This window comes from Panthera pardus, unplaced genomic scaffold (assembly GCF_024362965.1).
Source record: "Panthera pardus isolate Hobbes unplaced genomic scaffold, ASM2436296v1 HiC_scaffold_10, whole genome shotgun sequence".
In the NCBI taxonomy this organism is placed as follows: Eukaryota; Metazoa; Chordata; class Mammalia; order Carnivora; family Felidae; genus Panthera; species Panthera pardus.
In genome coordinates this window covers 36,263,102-36,286,015 of record NW_026526655.1, presented here as the reverse complement: position 1 = coordinate 36,286,015, position 22,914 = coordinate 36,263,102, and the positions used below count along the sequence as shown (strand labels likewise).

The 22,914-nt window shown below is 37.5% G+C and overlaps 1 protein-coding gene across 3 annotated transcripts in view; it reads right to left on the bottom strand.

Moving 5' to 3' along the window:
• SATB2 (SATB homeobox 2) overlaps positions 1 to 22,914 on the bottom strand; it is a 194,063-nt gene that overhangs the window by 56,945 nt on the left and 114,204 nt on the right. For all 3 annotated transcript variants that reach the window (XM_053906566.1, XM_053906560.1, XM_019428367.2), the window contains 2 exons: positions 20,027 to 20,499; positions 1,273 to 1,485 (listed from right to left, as the gene is read on the bottom strand). In XM_053906566.1, the coding sequence (XP_053762541.1) occupies positions 1,273 to 1,485; positions 20,027 to 20,499 (686 nt within the window). The remainder of the gene's footprint in view (positions 1 to 1,272; positions 1,486 to 20,026; positions 20,500 to 22,914) is intronic.

Sequence of the window (22,914 nt, the reverse complement as noted above, 5' to 3'; positions counted from 1 at the left end):
TTACACTCATCCAAAGTAAGCAGTCAAGAGACTTATTTTTGGTTTAACAGTACCTAAAACTCATAATTCACCAAAGACTAAAGTGAAAGTATCACAATTTGGCACTACATGACAGAAAACGATCTTCAATTAAAAATCTATTGCAGAGTTAAAAAAAAAAAAGTTATGACGTGTGAAAAAAAATGGATGTACTTGAGAAAGCTCAAGTATTTCTACTAGAATAAAATCTCCTATGTTTAATCAGTTCCTTGGAACTTACCAGAAAACACTCATAACACCAAAACTAAGCAAAACAAAACAAAAACAAAACAAAAAAACAAAAAAAAACTTTGGTTACAAAGTACCCATTTTTCTGATTTGTACAAATGCATACTTGTTAAGTATTTGTTTTGAGACATAACTTGCAGTCATCCTGGCAACAGCGAGTCAGATGGTTTTATCGTAAATCTATTGACCAGTAACAGTTTGGGAGAAGTAAAAAGTAGGCTAGAAATGAATGGGCTCAGACGTGAACTGGAAAGGACACTTGGCTGACTTGAGATGTTGACCATTTAGTTAGGATCGCTGACGCTCACAGCATTACCAGACATGTGAATTTGCAGAAGGACCTGAGAACAGAATGCTTTTAAAGTGTGGGGAGAAAAGGAGAGAAGGAAAGCTGAGTCACTGAGTCCTGTAGGGAGATCACCCAAGGAAGGAAAATCATTAAGGCCTGCATACCTTCCCACTACCATTTTCTAAGGGATCCCTGAATGATCGCCCAAACATTCTGATCCAGCCGCTCCATACGCGTGCTTCAACCATACACAGATTTCTCCTCCATTTTGTCTTTTTCGAAGTGCATAAACAAGAGCTTGGATTACTCTCCTTGTCCCTGTCCCCAGCCCTAACCCACCCCCCTCCGCCGATCCCCGCTTCCAAGCTAATATACAGTTTAAGGAAAGTAGTGTTCTTACTACGTAAACTCAGCTTCAATTCAAATCCCCTGACTCCATCTTAGATAACTAAGTAGCTGTGTGTAAACAGTCTGGAGCCTACCTATCCACCCACTCCTGCCCTTTTCTGTGTGGAAGAATGGTACTTTCCTCAAGGGACAGAAATACCATATGACACAGTAAAGGATAACCATTCTTACATGGTCAGAGGTTCACATTCTCAGATCAACAAATCTTTGAATTATGTCTCTTAGTTTTTGAGAGAAACGCAGTATCAGTGAAGGCAAGATGTTTCCAAGGCCAAGACTGAAAAGTCAGCGGAGCAAAAATATCTCACCTGAGGGGTTCGGGAGGAGCTGGGACTGCTAGAGGCTGACGAGACCATGCTCACATTGGGATTCATGCTCCGTTCCCTCTCGTCCTGGTAAATGCGATCCCGCTCCACTTCCGGCAGATTGAGGAAATTCTGCATGGCCCTCAGGTTTACTAAAAGAGACTGAGAGGCTGTCCGAGGGTCTTCTTCCTTACGCAAAATCTCAGACAACAATCCCTGATTAAAAGGAAAAAAAAAGAAAAACAGGCCAAGTCATATCTGCAGGTACGTGTGTGGTTTCCATCATCTGCCCCCTCCCCCTTTGTTGGTATTACCAGCTGGCTGTGATGTCAAGAACCTCAGTCTAATTGCTGAGGGTTCTTCAGCAGTAAGATTTTGTGGGACTGTGCTTGCCTTCCAGGGCTGTGCCTTAATCTGGACCGTTCTATTCTGACACTTTATCATCACTGTAATAATCGTCAGTGTACAGAGATGCCAGCTAGCAAGGTAGGCGCTCGGAAGGCTTGTGAAACTGCAATTACCACCAGGTGCCTCCTACAAGTATTTCAGGAACTGTTAGAACTCTCTCTGCTTGAAACTGGGAACACTTGGCAGTCCTGCTCAGCTTTACAAATCTGCCAAGTTTGGTAAATTTAGTTCCGACATTTAAACAGCATGGGAGATTTACATCGACTTAAAAAAAAAAAAAAGTTTGGCTGAATTTCTGTGTGACCGGCCACTGTTTTCAATATAGATGTTTCTCATGGCAAAAAGAAAAAAAAAAAAGAAAAAAAAAAAGACACAAAGCAAATGGCCATAACTTGTGTTAACCCTCTGATAGCTTCTCAATCCACATACATAATTGGTATCCTCGTATATGTACCAGAGGGCACCCAAACTTTTTTTCATGAGATGCCCTCCTTGGGGAAGCTCTAATCCCACCGTCGTTAAAACAATGGAAATACAGGCACAGCTGGTGAGGGGTCAGAGCACACATCAGAGAATGCCATGTATAGACTCAGATAATTTCTGAGTATGTGACTCATCCAAAAAGCTTTAAATAGGAAATTGGTGTTTTCATGTGCTCGGATGGCAGAGAACTCACAAAGGAAAGGAAAATGTTGACAAGTCTAGAGAAAAGTAGTATACACGCAAGAAAAGGGCTAGAACCGGAGTTCTAATCACTGAAGTAATCTGGGCAAAAGCTAAACAATTTCCATTCTGAACTCTTGTTAAATTTTCACAAAGAGACATCACTTTCCACCTTCCAATTCAGGGTGTCTCTTCTCAGGGCAATATGAGACCAGAGTCTAGGATCATCCTCCAGGAAGAGCTGAAATGCTAACTTCTGTATCTTAGAACACACGGGGCAACCCAAAATTGCGAAAAGTAGGTGCCAAAGACATTTCCACTGAGGGAAATATGAATGCAAAGAAAACACTATCAGATTTGTAAAGTATGGCTTAAATATAAAAAGGTGTTAGATCCAAGAAGAATATGCCACCTCTGGTTGGAAAGAAATCTTCAGGGTAAGGTAGGCAAGTTTTAAAAATAAGTAATGCATTTGTAATGTAGTGAAGCAAATATCACAAGAGTGTGCATCACACAGCTATTAGCACTTTAAAGAGGTAATCACCACTCAAAGTATCATGCAAGACAATTTATAAGGATGTACACGTAGTACGACATATGATAGTTCTGCAATACGAGTGTCATGTTGCTTTGATTAGAGAAGTCTTTGCAAACAAGAATGAAATAAGCCACACAATGAAGCCAGAAGAAATGTTAAGTGCGTGTCTGTGTGCATGCATGCCCAAGGAAAGGAAAAGGTAGGACATGAATGTGAAAATACTGTATTGGTAAAATGAGCATAAGAAAATCTAGATGTATCATGCTTTTAGAAGCAAGAGACATTTGTATTCCAGAAAATGTTACACAATCTAGGTATGGATTCTTTTTTGAAATTCAAAGTCAGTTCTGCCTTAAGTTATCCTACTTTCCACTTGCATGAAGCAACTTGAAATATTAATAGTGAATTTGTTCTAAGATAAAAATCTCTAAATTAATATGTAGAGAGACAAGAGGGAAGTGGATTTAAAATCAATACCAATAAGACACTAAGATTGATGTTTTCTGAGCTTTCTTTAATAATGAACTCAGTGCATACGGGATGAGTCGGTCCCCTCCTCCTCCTCCTCTCCTTTCTCTCTCTAGCATAAGCAACTTTAGCACTTTAATAAATCTCAGACTGCCAAACTGGGAGGAATTTTAGGGGTTGCATGGATATAGTCTTTACACTAGTTATTACAACGATACTTATGGTACTTCAAAGGCAGTTTGTAAACGTATTCTTCTTCTGTGAAATTATTTTTGAAAGTGGAGTACATTATAGTAAAGATCTTACATACAAAATAGTGAAATAACAAAAACTATTGTTCTAATGGACCACGTTCAAAATAGCAAGTTTGTTCATTCATAATCAATAAAAAAATTATTGCAAAGCATAGAGGTCTTTTACTTGTTTCTCTTTTTGGCTTGGTTGACTGTTTTTTTTCTCCCCCCCCCCACCCCCTCCCCCACCCCTACACTGAAATCCTTCCCCTACATTTTTTACATGTTGGACAACCTTATGGGGAAATGAATCCATCTCTAAGAAAAATCAAGACAAAGCATCCTTGTAAATGATTGCTCATCAGCATCATTTCTGAAGTGAGTGGGACACGATGTTTGTGTTTTAAGGGGCTGGTGGAATATACTATTGCCTCTGTTTTATTTGCCTAATTGAAGATAAAGTCTCAAACCAACAAGGTGGCCAGTGCTGCCTCCACTATTGCCCCAGAGAATGAGAACACTGTTCTAAATTATTTACTTAAAGTCTCATCTGTGTAGCCATGGTTCCAAAGCAGATTCTTTTTACCTCAGACATTTTCAATAACAAGTGGCTAACTGGTAAGCACAAAAAGAGTTTTAGTTGTTTTGTTGAGTCTTTTTCATTTGGTTATTTATGTGCTCCTCGCTGTTTAAACTTGAATTAAAAAAATATATAGTCCAAATTCTGCAGGCTCATAAATGTAGAGTGAGTTTATTTAGTTAGCTGAAAATCATCATGGCGAAAAAAAAAAAAATCCAAAGAAAATCTATGGCATAATTTACACTACAAACCACCTTATCTAATTATCAAGATAAGTAAATGTTTATCATATTGAAGCTGTCTTGAATAGAACATAAATTAATAATTTATCTCACATAAATATTTCTAAAGCCCTTGCCACTATGCTGTCTCGCATTTTAATTATCAACCGGCCAGGCGGGAGGTGTCACTTAAACATTCCCAATATGCAGCCTGAGATACAGAGAATGTGGCATGGCACCTGGGCACTGAGGGGGAAAAAAAAAAGTGTACTTTTATGAATAGAAAGATCATGAATATTGAGAATGTGAAAATTGAGGGAAATTAATAAATTAACCGGGATATTGCTTATTAAACTTTCATATCAGTAATCACATTAAAACATATTGCAAGTATTGAGTAAAGTGGTCATTAAGAATTTCTCTCATTGTAGGCAACAGAGCCTTCTCAAGGGAGAGATTATCACAATTCCCAGCATGGTGTTAGCTGAGGTTATGTAAGACCAGGAAACATGTTGACTGAAAAGGAGTAGCGTGAACATCTGCACAGGAAAGAAAGCCACCTTGCACAACAGCTCTTGGGTTACAAGTCACTGAAAAAAGAACCGAGGTGGGAAAAAGAACCTCAAACTGGCCTTCTTCCTGGACTTTTAATGGGGGATTTTGTATATGATGTTGGCAGAAAATTCAATAAAAACAAAATAATTGAAAGCACAAGAGATAATATGATGCCATCTAGCTCGGTTGCTACTAGAGGCTATCTCCACAAACAAAACAAAGAATTTGGGCTGATTTTTAAAATGAAAAATTGATATACTTATTATTTTGAGCACTTTAAACAATATTTCTATGTGGCAAATGAAATGACCTTATAGTTTCTGAATCTGCAATTTCTGTTGATGAGCTTTCTTGTTTACATTATTATGATTTCCATATTTCTTCAACAATTTATATAGTTTGCCCCAAATTGTTCCTGTGTAAAATACATGCTGATAACTCAGAAATGCTTGGGAAACATTACCAGGACTGGCTCCCTAAAATTTAGTTCTAAGTTCCTGCACTAGCCCTTGCGGCCTTGTCTGGGACAGGTGAGAAACTGCTTATGCTGAGCGTTAATTCTAAGAGAGCAAGAAGAGAACCAAAACCTGGGCCAGGTTTTACGAACGCTAAGTCTGAGCCCCTCAGACCTTCCCAGGCAACTCCAGAACTTACAGCAACACTGGAGGTCATTGCTGCCTAGATTTTAACAGACACTTGTTCTGGATATCTCCCAGACCTTTAGTAATTCTGTCGGATCAGGCTCTACTATCCATTGCTCATCTAGGAAACCCCCAAACTCAATGTACCCATTACCAAAAAATGACAGATCAGTCTATTAATTCATTTCTTATTTATGACTTGGTATGAAGCTCAGAAAGGAAAGAAAAGATTAAGAAGACACAGATTCTGCTGCCAAGGAGTTCACTGTATGATGGTTTATAAAAACACAATGTAAAAGATGACAAGTGTCATAAATTCCAGATAGAATGAGTGCCGGCTCAGTTCAGAAGAGGGTAAAAGTATTGCCAACTCAGGGAAAACATTTTGGAAGAAGTGGGACTTAACTTGGCTGGGATTTGAAATATACATAGTACATAGATATAGAGACAACGATGAGACTAGCCAAGGGAGGGATTGGCCAGTATTAAAACCCTGGAAGGAAAAAAAAAAAAAAACAGCATGGCTTATCTAGAACACCGAGAGAAGTGTCCTTTTCCTTAAAAGCTTTAAAAATAGGTACAAAAACTGATAAAGTTTTGAAGTGAAACTACTATAGTCTACATTAATATAATTCTGAACTACTGGAGTATACACAAAATAACCAGCAAACATTACCCCTAAAATGAAGTGATATTAGATAATCTGTTCAGCCTTTTTGTCACCTGCAACAAATTAGGCTTTCAATATGCAAAACATCTTCCTTCCAGAAAAACAAATGATCATGATTCCATTTAATTGTAATTTAATGAGGCATAATTTATTTTTTAAAGTGATATATACCAGGTGTGTACTGAGGAAACTGGCCCAGCAAACCCCGGTGCTCCCCCTTGGAAAAAGCTTCAAGCTAGCTGGAGACTGTTTTCATTTCTGTAAATTACATTTCTGTTTGTGGCAGTTGAAGTGGGAGGTATAAAGGGTAACTTGCACTGTTCACATATTTATTGTAACATATATCTTTGAAGTAACTCAACCAAAAAATGCTCATTTATCATCTAAGCAAATAGTTTCAAAGTGTTGAGTTCCAATCTGAACAAAGATAGATTTTAGAGAAAATAAAGCCCATCCCCTAATAACGTATTTTAATTATGTATTGTTGGATGTATGAACAAAGTATATAAGCTATTTAATGATGATCTTCAGAAATCAAGCTACAACTCTAAGGATACATGAATTGAGACATATGTATTATGCAATGGTGAGTCTGAAAATATATTTAGTTCATATTTATATATTGCTTTAAACAAATGATGTCCTAACCAGTCAGCAAGGTCCAAAGACATGTATACCCCCATTTTACAGATTAAAATCATAGAGGGTCAAAGGTAGAAAGGATCTTGTCAGTCATATCGGCCAACCCTTCATCCTACCCCTGAGTATGATCTATCACATACTTCCCTTTAAAAACAAAACAAACAAAAATCCTCCAAAGGTACTCTTCACATCTCAATCTTCACGACTTCCCTCTTCATGCTTGCATGCTCATTTGTCAGCCTTACTTTTCACACAATTCTGAAATGTCTGGTTCCAGCTGACATGAGAGCCAAAAACTGGTATTCTTTTGTGAAGACCAGGTAATACAAAATTCCCAGCCTAATCATACAAAGTGAGCTTTTCTATCCCAGGGACTAACACACAGTTACAGAAGCTGGGGAGCCAGCTGCATGGCTGTAGAAAGTGCTGACATCCTATAGTCAGAAAGCGGACCTAACAGAAGTGATTCTTCCCTCATCTCCAATCTCCTTTCCTTCTAGACACTCCTGACAGGCATTTCCCCCTCTGCTCACGAATATAAACAGGTTTCCCTGGGTTCCATATTCATAATCCACAGCCCCACTATGAACCTGTATGCTGAAATTCATTTGTGTAATGCTAAAAATACTCACCCTCCTTTCACCCCCTAGAGTACTGCTCAGCCATGGAGCCAGAGTACTTAGGCTGATTTGAATAAAAGGTATACAGGGCACAACAATGACAATTTGATTTTTATTATTAAAAATGATGTGTTAAATCCTCAAAGAAAATGTCGTTATTGCATTAGTTTAATAAAACCTCCCTTTATTACAATATTTCTTTATTAGGAGAGGCAGCCTATGCATGTAGCATGGTTGTAGGATGGGGGTGGATAGAATTGAGCATCTAAAGGGAATTAATGTACTCTGCAAATATAAATGCATATACAAAAGTAACATTTGCAGACAAATGTTGTTGCTGTAGAAATGTATTCTGTAATTCACTAAAATACTATGTACATATGTGTGTATGCATATACGCTGCAGTTGGCAATAGTCTCTCCCTCCTTTGAACTGAGATGGCACTCGTTCTATCTGGCATTTATGACACTCATCATCTTTTACATTGTGCTACTAGAAAACCTCTTCTCTTCATCATACAGTAAACTCCTTGGGAGAAGAATCTGTATAATTTGTGCTTAGTGGTTAGTTGGGAATATAGAGGGATATAAAGCTCTAAGAACGCACCAAATGCATTTTTAAAAACTGGTCTGAGATGGGGGAGTCCTGTGTTTGCTGAAACGCCAGGAACAGGCCCTGTTGGACCACATATTACACTCAAGATCTTTTCATTCAACCTATTGTAAACACCAAGATAGTGGAAACTGAAATTCTTGGCCATGCAGACTCCACTTTAGACCAAATATTTCATCTACTCCCAATCTGCAATTCATTAAATAAAACACTTCCCTCAAAGACAGCTTTCTTTCTAGGGGACATAATAAAACTATACTGTGCTACCTGACACATCAGAATATAGTACATGCAACACAGAGTGGGTCCAACAAAACATTCTTGAAACCAAAATCACCTGCGCTCTCCTAACAGCAATCCCCTCGTCGGAGCCACTCCTGAGCACATACAGTGAAGGAATTTAGCCAGAAACAGATCTCTGGGAACTTTACTATTTTTACCTACCTATTCAATGCAAAGATAGATGCAATTAGATGAACAGTTTTTTGGTTTGTTTTTTTTTTTTCTTTTTATCCCTTCCATTTTTGTCTTTAGAAACTCTTAGGTATTGGAATGGGGGGGGGGGGGTGCAGGGGGCGGGTTATGCACAATCCAAGCCAAAATTTTCTAAACACATGAGTACCAAAAAGCAAAATCAAATAGAGAACTGAACAGGTTCCCTTTGGAAACATTTACCAGTGGTGTTCTCAGCTCTGGGCACATACATGGTTTCTACTAACACCTCAAGTACCTGGCACATGACTATTGCATTCACAAAGTTCTGGGCCCTGGTTATTTCTAGTTTCTATGTGTATTGTGTGAAACAACTGTTGGCAAACTGCCCCCAAAATTTACTAGCTTTGGCTACTTTGTCAAAACATTGGCAAAAATAGTACTTTCCCAAAACAAAACAAAACAAACCAAAAACATACATTTATTGAATATTTATATCTCAAATGTATCAAATGCATTCAGATATAAAAAGTAAAGCAGTCTGTTAACATATGAGTTGACTTTGTCCTGAAACAGTTATAAAATATCATTTTTTTTCCTGCTGAAATATTTCTGCATTAACTTCAATCACCTCTAAGGTCAAAAACATGTGTTCTCACACAGTACATGTAAAATATCGCAGTACTTAATATACCACAACAGGATTACTGGTTTGAAAGCCGGTTTAACCCCTTCAACCTCCTTGAAGGAGAAATTGTATCTTTCATGTTCTGTTCTATGAGATCAGAAATAATTGAGAATAAAGTGGTCGTGAATGTGAGTTCTAATGTCAAAATTTCTGCGTTCAAAATAGGGCTTCAATTAGCCAAGGATTAATTCATCTTCCTATGGCACAGTTTCCTCACCTGTAAAACTGATAAAATAATTTTACTTCCCTCATGGGATTCCCTAGAGCTTATAACTGATACATGTTAAGTGTTCAATAAATGTTAGCCTCCATTAAAAGGTCTACCATAGTTTCTGAATGCTTAATAAACATTTGTTAATTGAATATAGAATATACAGAACTATATCAAATAAATACAGAACTAATACACAATACAATTCTTATTTTAAATTTGCAACTTCAAATTTTCATGGCCCTCCACTTACATTTTGCTGTCTTCCCGCATAGAAGGCAGAAAATGTAAAGGATACATTTCAGGAAGAAGAAGAATTAAAATTATTTGGAATAGAGGAAATGTAAAGAAAAATTTAACTAATTATATAAACTGGAACGATCATATGGTAATCCAGCATGTCACTAAACCAAGATACTCTTTTTATACCTCAGAAAAGTAAAACAACTTTTCTTCCCTAAGTAACTCTGTAGTCATTTAAAATAAGCATTAATTTGCATCACTGTTTAAACATGGGTCATAACTATTAGTAGATGATAGATTTCAGTAGATCATAACTAGTTCTTTTATAATGACATGCAATTCAGTAGATTGGAAATTACCAGGGTGTTTCATACATGGTACAAGTATTATTACCCGAAGCTTTTTTTTTTTTTTCTTTCATGAAGGTTTTGCTTTAGAATATACAGATAGACAAAAACACAGGTTGAAATGAGATGGAACTCCAGATGGACATACACACGTATGTGCACATGTGTGAGTGTATGTACCAGCTCATGATGTAAAAGGTATTTCTCACTGGGTGCTGCAGTCAAAGATGTTTGAAAGTAAATGCTGTGATGTACACTGATAATTTTAGGTACAAAACTTGTAGACAGAATGTAAACAACGTTGTAATCTCCAACTGACTTCAAATTGATTCAGTTATATTTTTCTCACAGCATTTCTGGCCTTTAAACATAATTCGTTTTATTTGAACAAACATGCACTTAACCCCAGGCCAAATGGTCATCATTTCAATCAATGGCCATGAAAGGAACACTCCTTGTGTATTTTTTTTATTACTTTAAATAAGCAATGGTGAAAAGTATATAAATAATGGGATCTAAAGCTAGTGTTCCTTGTATTTCTTCTATAAAAATTCTACTTTAATTGTAAACATCACCCAGGATTGGAGGAGACTAAATACTAAAATAAACCTTCACACTAAAAATATAGGTCTATATTGAGACACACTCACAGGAGGTAAAAGAAAGTCCTTATTGAAGGAAGAGACTCCTTATCTGTGTGAAAGGAGCTGATCACCCCTTGTCAGAAAAAAAAAAAGTGACAAAAGCTTGTAAAACCGTCCCCCAAAGGAAGACTTTTTTAGTTAAAATGGAGAAAACTGAATTTTTTATAATTAGTTCAGTAACTAATTTCTAAGCACTTGGACACTGGTCAGGGATAGGAAAAGACAGAATAGGGCTCTGTCATCTTTGGTTCCTCTGATTCTTTGGTACCAGTTTTGTAAAGGGGGGGTGGGGTCTTTATATATTCTTTTACACAAAATTTTCTATTTCAAGTAGATATAGGAATGAGGAGACAGTTATTGGGGCACCTGGGTGACTCTGTTGCTTAAATGTCTGACTCTTGATTTTGGCTCAGGTCATGATCTCCTGGTTTGTGAGTTTGAGCCCTGCATCAACCTCCCCTGCACTGACAGTGTGTGGCCTGCTTGGGGTTCTCTCTCTCTCTCTCTCTCTCTCTCTCTCTCTCTCTCCCCCTCTCTCTCTCTCCCCCTCCCCCCCCCACATGCATTCTTTCTCTCTCTCTCTCTCAAAATAAATAAACATTTAAAAGGAAATCTTTACCAAAAAAAAGTAATGAGGAGGGGGTTATATATGTTTGACAGTTACCGAGTCAACCTTCTCTTTACCCAGAACACAAAGCCAGTATCTCCTCCCTCCTTTTCAGCTGGAATTGCCTAAAAGGTGCTAATTAATGATAGTTTGTATATGCGCAAGAGGAACTAAAGTGAGACCACTAGCAAGAGGCCATCCTTAAGACATCTAAGAACTTGGAGACACTGCTATACTGAGAGATATTAATATTATTATAATCTTTAAATCTATGAATTCAAGCCAGTGGTTCTGAAATGAAAGACTGCCTATTTTATGAAGCAAGCAGGGCCATCTTTTCCCACTTTATTAATTTAATGTTGAAATCAAAAGAGGGTGTATTATTTGCTTCAAAACCCAATAACATGTTCATGCCTGATCTGCAGCATTTCATATATACAGGCCACCTTTCAGTGGATGGACTTCCTTTTTCTCACAGGCTTCCTTGTCATTTTATAAGCAGCTCACTGGACCATGGAGTCAAGACCCCTGGGTTTGCATTGTGTTCCACTCCTGTATGACTTGTGGAGTGCCGTATCTCTATTGCATAGGAAGAAATAATGATGACTGAGACCAGAGGTTGGCCGAGAAATAATGCTGAATATCTTGGAAGTCAAGTTTTCTACAAATATAAACTGTATGTATAATTAAATCATGCCTATCTTTGGCTAACAATATGTATAAATCAAACGTAAGACTTTCTCCTTCCCCAAATGGACTGGTAACCCACTTAAGTTCAGATTTCCAAATATTTTGGATACTAAAATATTCATGTTGTTGCTACATACCCCTTCCTAACTGTGCCACTTCGAAGTATACCGTTTAGCAAGTCCTTAGACACTTTTAACCCAAATAACACGGGTGTGTATATACTATAAACATGGTATCGATAAAGCATAAAAGCAAAACCCATGTCATTTCACACACACGTGTACATTTCTAGCCATTGACCTTACTGCCAACTTTCCTGATGCGTTGTTCAATCTAATTTTCCAATCTGTTGAAAACATTCTCCAGTTGCTGAGTCACTTTATAAAACTGTATTTATGACCCTGGCCTTAAGTTTCTTCAAATGATGTGGCTTTGATGAGTAAACAGCAGATTCTTTGCAAAATCTCATAAAAAAAAAAAAAAAATTGTCAAATAAGGACAGGTCCACCAAATGACTTCCTGAAGGATTTTTTAAATCCTCTTCTCTATCAGATAAGACCCACGATGAACAACTTTCTCAAGCAAAGCCTTTGACAAAAGGTTGCAAATTGTGTAACTCAGTGACTTTTGCATCAAACAGAAGAAGGAGCACGATACCAAATTAGAGTCCTACTGGTACAGAATAGCACATTTTGTGAAACACATCTGTGCATCTACTGAAAACATGTTTCTAAGAATTGGTTCAGGAGAGCTACCTGAAACAGAAAATGGACCTGAACTTTCTGCGTTATGATGTAATGTGCTAGAGGAAAAAGAACTCTATTATATAAATAATGAAGGTGGAAAAAGCCTCATTTCCAAACTGTAGAAACTTCTTACTGTTGATTCCTTATGTAAGGGTATTTCCTGAACTCTACCACCAAGGAAAGGGGATAGTGATGCAAAGAAGGAACATGGACCACAACTTTCCCTTTCTAGCATTCTAATGCTCCCATTCACATGTGGCAGGGCAGCCATTCCAATGGATTTAGCCTAGTTTGGATCAAAGCTTCCTCTACTTCATTTAACAGATTTGCTCAGATGGAAGGTCTCGGAGGAGAAACAATGTTAGTAAATGAAGGATTTCTGAACATATGAATATGTAGGTCATTGGATTTTTAAATAAATTAGAGAATAGTTTATCTATTCAGGAAGAGTCATTGTACATATTTTATGAAGCCATCCTTATTATAGGTCAGTGGGCATCCCACAACCATTCCTTCGTAATATTGTCTTTTAAAATACTGTCATAAACCTTTTCACACTGTCACAAGCCTCTGATTAATATTTTCAAGTCCATAAAGTGACAAGGGGCAAAAGAACACTTAAGGTTAGGATTCATAATCAAACTGTCAAAAAAGCACAGATGTGAGTAAACACAGTAAATAAGCGACTTATTTAATGTCCATAAGCCTAGGAAGTGAAAGTATGCCAACACTAACATAAATTTAGGATATTAGCAAGGGAAAATGAACTGCAGAAGAAAAGAAAAGAGAAAAGGGAGGGAGCAAGGGACAAAAGAAGGAAGGAAGGAAGGAAGGAAGGAAGGAAGGAAGGAAGGAAGGAAGGAAGGAAAGAAGGAAGGAAAGAAAAAAGGACAGAAAGAAAAGAAAAGGAGAAGAAAAGAAAAGAAAGGGACAGAAAGGGAGGGAGGAAGGGAGGAAGAAAGAAAAGGAAAAGAAAAAAAAGAAAAAGAAACTAGATAGAGCTCGGGTCCTCTTATTTCTTGAAATTATAAGTCCTAAAAACACCACTTGCATCACTGACAGAGCACTGGGCAGAGCGAAGGAACAAAACTACTCTGAAACTCATGTGAATTACATAATTCACCATTTAGACTTGGTAAGGGTGGTTTTCATTTAAGTCAAGTTTAGAAGATCTCATAGGGCTTCAAATCCAGTGTCCATTTCTGTTTCATTCCCTCTCTTTCTCTTTCCTGTATTTGATAACCATAAGTAAATCTTCCCAATATCAATATCAGTCCATTGAATTCAGAGGGCTTTAAACAATAATAGTGCTGATACTTTTCAAGAGAAAGTAGTACAGTAAAAACATCTATACTATTCCCATAGTGATATCTTACTTTATATTTGGAACGTAGTAAGGCATAAAATTGAAGATAAGTTTTATTCAAACTACTACCCCATAATATAACCAAAAGCCTATTTAGACGAGCAGGGGCACTGATCTATAATCTGGGATAAAAATCACAAAAGATTCCTGTGCAAGTGATTTATTAAGGAAGTACAAAGGGAAACTGGTGAGGCAGTGGGAAAAGTGGGACAGGGAAGGGAAGAAACCCAAGCAGTCCCTGTCTCAGCCACATCTGCGGAGAGCTCTGGAGTAAAAGTCACACTTCAGTGCTGTCCCTACTACTGGAGGCAGGGGAGCTGGCCTTTTACCCCCCTGCACCTATCAGACATTGGTTAAGTATTACCAGCTCTCTGCCTGTGTGAGTAAAGCAAAATCCAATAGTCTGAGGAAAGTCCTTTGAATGAAAAACTGACCAGCAGTCACTAGCTTCTAGAAGTAAAAGTATAGGGGAGTACAAGTGGGGGAGAAATAGAACACCAAACACAGAGCAGGCATGTTATCTGCCTCGGCTTACTCTGGTGTAATACCCACAGCACCTCACTTTGTGACCATAGGTAATAGAAACACTTAGAAATATATCACAGGAATTTCCTGAAAATTAATGACCAGGCCAGAAAACATCTGATCTCTCATTTGTCATAAAAGTCTTCAGAGACAAAAAAAGTGGGGTTAACCTTTTCTTCCAAAAGACTAGTAAAGAAGAAAGTGACAATGCTCAGAATATATTTTCTGCAAGGTCATAATGACAAAAACAGGCTTCTATCATCCTGATGGCACAGACAGGATGTGATGCTCTGCTATACCCTGCATCTAGAACTACATTAGTCTCGTGCCCATGCTGATGAAATGATACCCTGGCATTGCATGATCTCAAGACACACTGATTAAAATAAAAATGTATTAAATGCAAGCTCTTGAGGGGCGCCTGGGTGCCTCAGTCAGTTAAGCGTCTGACTTCAGCTCAGATCATGATCTTGCGTTTCATGAGTTTGAGCCCCGTGTCAGGCTCTGTGCTGACAGCTCAGAGCCTGGAGCCTACTTCAGATTCTGTGTCTCCTTCTTTCTCTGCTCCTCCCCCACTTGTGCTCTGTCTTTCTCTCTCTCTCAAAGATAAATAAAAACATTAAATTTTTTTTTAAAAAAGCAAGTTCTTGGAAACATAGCTCTATTCCCTCAATTGTGTTATTTTATATCACCAAATGATATAGTGGCAATAGATCAGATATACAGAGTAATTAATAGTTTCTCCTTGGAGAACTGGCATTTTCAAATGCTATTTATTATGAATTTCAGTTGTTCCTCTGGAAGTTTTAAACATGAAAAACTAGGCCGATGTGGTTGTTTTTTTTTCCAGCTTTAGCTTCATTTATGAATGTTATACATGTGATTTGTTCTATACACACACATACACACTGTCTCTAATTACTAGTTGTTCAGGGTCCAATCACTGAGCACAAATCCAGAAATACAAACTATAGGATGACAAACCAAAGTACTTTTTATTGAATTTGATAATAAATGAATAATAGAGATCATGAACTATTTCTAGGAAATACTCAGTGTACTGAAGGTATATTACATCTCACTAAAGCAAATGGACACAAGATTGATATTGGCCTTAGGTATTCATCTAAAATAAATGGTTCTGATCCTGTTTGCTTTGAGGAAAAAAATGGTGAGATTCCTTTCTATCCAAAAATTAATACTTCATTTACGTTGTTATCTATAAAGTTAATTTTTGTTTATTATAGCCGGCAAATCATGATATCACCCATAAATGTCTGATTCCACTCAAAAAAGCCTAACATTTGGAAAATCCATGGTTGGTTTCACGGGGCACAGTACGCCATGTTTTCCATTTAATGATGCTGCTGGTGAAACCCAGCTGTCCAACCTTGCTGTTAGCAACTACAGTATATACAGCAAAAACAATCTGCCTGCTGACCTCCAGCTTAAGTTCAAACTATGTCATTCTGTCAATACCATCTACCTTGATTAGGTTGGGCTTTATACACAACAGGTTATGATCCCAGAGGGATGAAAAGCTTTCCCAAATTAAAAGCAGAATTTTAAAAGGAAATACTCATACATTCCTATGCATTTTCCATTTGATATCCTCAAGGCTGGCCCATGAACTCAAGCTCATGTTGATTGAAAGTGAATGTTCCTTTCTGGGTGTAGCCATCTTACAAATTTAATGGCAGGAGGAAAATAATAAAATGTGTTCCATGCTTCAATTAGACCTTTTATAACTTGGCACTTGAACGATGGCAATGCCAAAGAAAAATCATTAATCCATAAAAATAGACAAAAAGGATTGTGGAGGAGAAGACAGACCTCCAGGAGTCTAGGGCCTTGGCAGAGCATTCTCTCACACCAACAAGGTCTGTCTTTTGTCTAGCCTCTCTGTGAGTCTTCTCTCAGGCTTCATGCTATTTGGATAAAATATATACTGTATTTGATTCTAAAATCCAGAGTAATACAACCATGCTTTCAATTTTATCCTTAGCCAAAGGAACTGTATATATAACCAATAAAATGTTGGCTAGCTATGAAATGCCTATTCATGCACATGAATGATACATGAAAGAACACATACACATACACATGCACACACACACACACACACAACTACACATATAAACACAAAATAAAGACTAAAAGATGCATCCTTCCACTTTGTATTTAGCAATAACATTTAGTAACACACTGGCTCAAAAGCACCAGAATTTTTCATAGCCCTAGTTCAGATAACTGTGGACACACAAACGCTGCTTCAGTACTTTGAGTCAAAAAAGAAATCATAGAGTGCTATCTGGAACATGTGCAGACCTCCGTGGACCTCCAAACTCATTTTCAAATGCTGTAAATGGAGTCTGTCAATAATAGAAAGCGTAAATCAGCGAAGTCAAGGGGGCAGGAGATCTCACCCTCTTGGTCTCCTGCCACACCTAATCTTTCAGCACCAAACCTCAAACCATCCCACTGTGCTTCTTCCCTGCTCCCACTCCTCTGGTTCCAGCATTCCTGAAGACTGTTACCAAACCACAGTGCTTGGTTCCATCACTAGTTCATGCCTGTTAACTTCAGCTGAGATCCCAAACTACTTCACAATTCCTTCTATCTCAGATCGACTCCCTATCACATTCAAGCTGTCAACACACTTCTGACCTCCTTTTCAACACCAAATTTCGGAAAGAGTAATTTGCAGCCCCTGCTTCTGTATCCTCAACAGTTAGTCACTCCTCAACTCCTAAATTCTGGCTCCTGCCTTCTCAACTCTAATGAAATTACACTCTAGGTTTGCCAAAGGTCTCTCCCAACCAATTGCCAAATTTCATGGCATGGTTTCAAGCTTCTCATGCCCAGACGTCTTAGTTTTGCTCACAAGGACAAGTCTCCTTCTGCAAACTCTTTATTCATGTTCTGTATACTCTCACTACTACCTCCCTATTCTTCCATCTCCACCTGCTCCCATCTCTACTGGCATTTCTTTTATCTCTTTTCCTGGTGGGAGTAGTGGTGATGGTTTCTCCTCTTCCTTCCCTCGACTCTCTAAATCTCAGGCTCTGTCAGTAAATTTCTAATCTTTCTCTAACCCTGAAAACTCTTTTTAGCACCAAACTCATATTTTGAATGACTTCTGAATACCTTCATTTGAACAAATCTGCCAGTACAGGGTGCCTGGGTGGCTCAATCAGTTCAGCGTCCAACTCTTGATTTCGATTCAGGTCATGATCTCATAGTTCGTGAGTTTGAGCCCTGCATCAGGCTCCATACTGACAGGGCAGCGCCTGCTTAGGATTTTCTCTCTCCTTCTCTCTCTGCCCCTCCCCCACTCTCTCAAAATAGATAAATCAACATTAAGGAAGGAAGGAAGGAAGGAAGGAAGGAAGGAAGGAAGGAAGGAAGGAAGGAAGAAAGAAAGAAAGAAAGAAAGAAAGAAAGAAAGAAAGAAAGAAAGAAAGAAAGAAAGAAAGAAAGAAAAATCTGCCAGCACTTCGGAGTCAAAATAGCCTGATCCAAAATAATCACTAAACTTATTCCAACTATCTCTTTCAATGTTCTTTTTGACTCTCTAAATAATTACAGATTTATTCTCAGCCACAAGGCTCTAACCTTGGCATTATCTTTATTGTCCATCCCTCTTATCCATTCAGGTGGTTGCACTTTCTGTCAATTTTACTTCCACAATTCTTCTTGATTTTGTACTCTCTATCCCACCACCACCAGCCTAGTTCAGAACTTCTACACATTTCAGCTGGATATTTATGGCTGCCTTCTAAATGATATTCCTACCTTCTTGCTATCATGAGAGAGAAAAAGATCTTCCTAAGGTCCAATTCTGATTATTGGATTATAGCATATTCCTACATAAGACCTTCAATGGCTTCTAGTGCCTATTAAATAAGGTTCAAAGTTCCTAGCATGGCCCTAAGACCTTTTTTGATCTATTTCCCCGTTTAAGTTTTATTATCTAGCTTTGCTATCAACTACCAACTATTCCCACACATGCCTGACTCAGCACTTTTCTTGTTAATTCCTTTAGACTAAAGTACCCTTCTTCTCCATCTTTGCCTGTTAAATTCTATTTATCCTTCAAGGTCTAACTCCCCAGAAACTTAATATTCAAGTCAGGTATTTACATATGGTGCTTGCCTATGATCTTTTTCATCTTTGCATCTGCACTGAGCTTAGCTTCCTGCCTTGCATTTAGTAGGGTGATCAAATTTAAACCTACTGTCCTCTTCAAGACTCACTATATTCATCCTACTATAAGTATTCCTTACCCCCAGCTCCCCATAGATACCCACTACAACCATCATTATTCTCCTACACCACTCACCTTACTTCACATTTTACTTTTGTTATCTGAATATATTTTGGTTTTTTTTACTACTAGGTCATTAGCTCCTTGAGATTGGCACTTTTACTTTCTAGTTACTCATGTAAGGACCAAATTAAGGGTTCTCAAAATATGGCTACCAGACCAGCAGCATCAGAATCACCTGGGACCTTGCTACAAATGCAAATTTCTAGGTCCTACCCCAGACTATGGAATCAGAAACTCTGAGGTGAGGTCCTCAATAGAATAAGATCTACATAGATAAACTGTTTATCTTTTTATTGCTTGGTATTATACTGGCATGTGATTACCTCAAAATATTGAAAAATATGAGTAAATTATCCATTACCACCTTAACAATATCTTTTTTTTTTAATGTTTATTTATTTTGTTAAAGAGAGAGAACATGAGCAAGCAGGGGAGGGGCAGAGAGAGAGAGGGAGAGAGAGAATCTCAAGCAGGCTCCACACTGTCAGCACAGAGCCTGACACGGGGCTCAACCTCCTGAACAATTAGATTACGAAGTGAGTTGAAATCAAGAGTCAGATGCTTAGCTGAGTCACCCAGGTACCTCCCCCACCCCCACTTTATCAATCTCAACTCTAACTTGTATATTTTGAAAAACTTAAAAAATTATAGAAATTATGACATACAATGATATTCTTTTTATACAGTTCAAAAACAAAGTAAATAGATTGTGCGTACGTAAGTAGTTTTAGAACTAGTTTTTAAAAAACAAGTGAACGTTAACCACAAAATTCAAATCAGGGTTATACCTGGGGAAAAGCAGATGAGAAGATAAGGAAAGAAAGGAGCACGTAGGCCCAAAGCATTGATAACATTTTGGGTCCTGAGTTGGGTGATGGGTTCACAGATATTCATTATTTACTGAAATTAATTAATTATGGCTATGCACGTATCAAGTATTTCCTGAGCTAAGGATTACTAGTTAATTCTGTGTGCTCTGGGATCGATAAAGTTTTTTTGAAGAGATAAAGAAGATGTCACAATTCTGTCCTTAGTATCATTTCAACCACCAACTATCATGTGCAATGCTAAGCATACCTGTGTGCGGTTGAATGCCACTCTTGCAAAGACAGCTTGGGACACACTGGCCCTCTTCAGCTCATCTCTGACTTGCTGGTAGATATCTGGAGAGACTTCTACAGAAGAGTTGGTTGGCTCTGGCTTAACTGCTCTGGGAATGGGTGGATGGTTCAGGAACTGCTGGTTGATGGCTTGAGGATGCTGGTGAGCCAGGAGCCGGCTAACGGCAATCTGTTGGTTTATCAGATGGGCCATGGCTATTTGTTGCCTAACAAGTTGTGGACTGAGCTGGGGAGAAAGAAGACCAGGGCTCATGATGGGCTGTAATGCGGGCACTTGGTTTCGGATTGGAGTACTGTGGTGGATTTGGCTATGAGGAGACTGTTCGTTGGTTTTCCCCAAGGATGCCAGCTGGTTCATATTTGGTAAATGCATTGGACGCTGGCCCAGAACACAATAGTCTGAAAGGTTTTCTCGTTCCACTCTTTCCACTGTTAAGAGATAAAAAATGAAAATCCATCATTATTTTCATTGGTGCAATTTATTGCTAATATATGCAGTACAAAATTATCATATTTTTGGTATATTAATGACATAAACTTTTTTCATATGAAGCTGGAAGCCCAAGAGTAAAAGTGAGTTTTCCTTCCTTGAAAAATGTTATAATAATTTTTTCATAGGTGATATGAAAGCAATAATATTTACTACTTCATTTTTCTTCAGTTCCTAAAAGTAGGCATTTTATTGAATAACTAAGACAGAAACCACTAAGCATGATCAATTCTAAATCCTCTCGTATTCCCAAGCTCTCTTATCTCCCTCATCACCCTCTGTTATAAAAACACCAGCTGTTCTCATCTTCTGTAGTTTGTGGTTAATGGTGTAGTTCATGGTTATCAGGAAATGACAAGGACAACATCTCCTGCCAAATTAACTGCTACCTCCTAATAAAAATCTCACACAATAAGTATTATACAACTATGGGAACATTCATAGAAAATATGTGCCATGAAGTATATCCTTTTATCTACTCACTTGCTATCTTTGGTATAGGAATATTTCTGTAAAAATTGGATATGTTAATGATTGTTCTATGCACAAGGATAAGGAAGAAACAATATTTATAACATCTTCTTGACTTTTCATTAAATAAGATGCTTCCTCCCCTCTACCCCCCAGATAGCTACCTTATTACATTTTATTGCACTTTACTAGTGAAGATTTAAGGAATAACCTGGAAAGGCAGAAGTAAAAGAAAGTATCATATATGTTCAAGCATGAGGCAGAATTTTTTCCTCTCCCAAGAATATTTCCCAGGAAGGAGTGAATTAATCACCTCATAGTTAAATCCTTATCTAAATCTCTGTATTATGTTATTATGTAAAACAAAGGTTTGTTTGGAGAAAACACATTTAAGCTGAAACAACCTCCATCATTCCTAGTTTTAAATCCTTGCAGATGTAACTTAACAGTATCTGTTTTTTAAAGTAAAAATTCCAAACAGATTTAGTAATTATTTGTTAGAGTTGCAAATGTTAGATATGATCATGCAAAAGACTATTAAGACTTTAAAGAACACTACTTTATTTTTTTTTTAATTTTTTTTTTTTTAACGTTTATTTATTTTTGAGACAGAGACAAAGCATGAACGGGGGAGGGTCAGAGAGAGGGAGACACAGAATCTGAAACAGGCTCCAGGCTCTGAGCTGTCAGCACAGAGCCTGATGCAGGGCTCGAACTCACGGACCGTGAGATCATGACCTGAGCCGAAGTCGGCTGCTTAACCAACTGAGCCACCCAGGCGCCCCTAAAGAACACTACTTTAGATGGTTACATGCTGAAAATAAGAAGTAGTCATCCACAGGACAAATTTTTAAAAATAATTGTCCCATTATTATGTAAATGATGCTGTAGTTTGGTATATGGTTTGGAGTGTCAGAATCATATTTTTATCAAAAAAGTACTAAGTCTCAAAAAGAACTTTCACAGAAATGGTGTGTGCTAGAAAATCAGGTGACTCCAAACACGGGTTCTGTAATGGCAGAGACATGAGTGCCAAATCACATGAACTTTAAGGGTGGAGAAAAGTAGTATTTTTAATTAATATTCTACGTAATATGTGATTTTAATATACATAGGTGGAAGTTAATACATTAAAATATAAGTAAATATTTGACCATTATCCATATGCTTAATGGTTATTTTATATATTCAAAACTTCTCATTTGGGGAAATAAACATTAGTGTCTTGGGATCACCTTATATTGAGACATATACAGTATTTATTACTGCTTTGCTTAAAAAAGCAAAGTGATTGCTTAACTTTCCTATGAACCCCCAAGTAAGTAAAGTTTACCTCAGACTTCTTTAAAGTCTCAATTGCTAACTTAATCTTTTCAATGTAATTCGTATCATTGTATTCACCTTTCCTTCACATCGTTCAAGGTGAACAAATTATGTTAATCTTATCCTTTAAATGTAAGCATTTTTCAGTCATTGTATTAATTAAACTTTAAGGTATACAATCTTAAAACCAAACCAAGCACATGGTTGAGAGCCTTCAAAAGGTAATGTAACACAGTTTGCCCAGGACAGGAATCACTCTTATGATTCCTTTACTAAAAGAAGTGCAGAAACCATGGACTGCTTCTGAGTAAAACTGTACTTTATAGACAGAAATACTTGGCCCTAGTAGACACTTGGTTCGTTTTTGTTTAATTCCTTTTGAATTCAGCCAAAATAAAGGCAAATTAAAATACTAAATTATGTGCTCAGGTGCTTAAGATGTAAAACTCTTGTCCATTTCTTTTTCTACTTATATATAGAACCATCCTCTTATAGCATGCATTCTTTGACCAAAAGCTAATTTTCCAAAATTTCAGTATTTTCATTTCTCAATGGCTTAA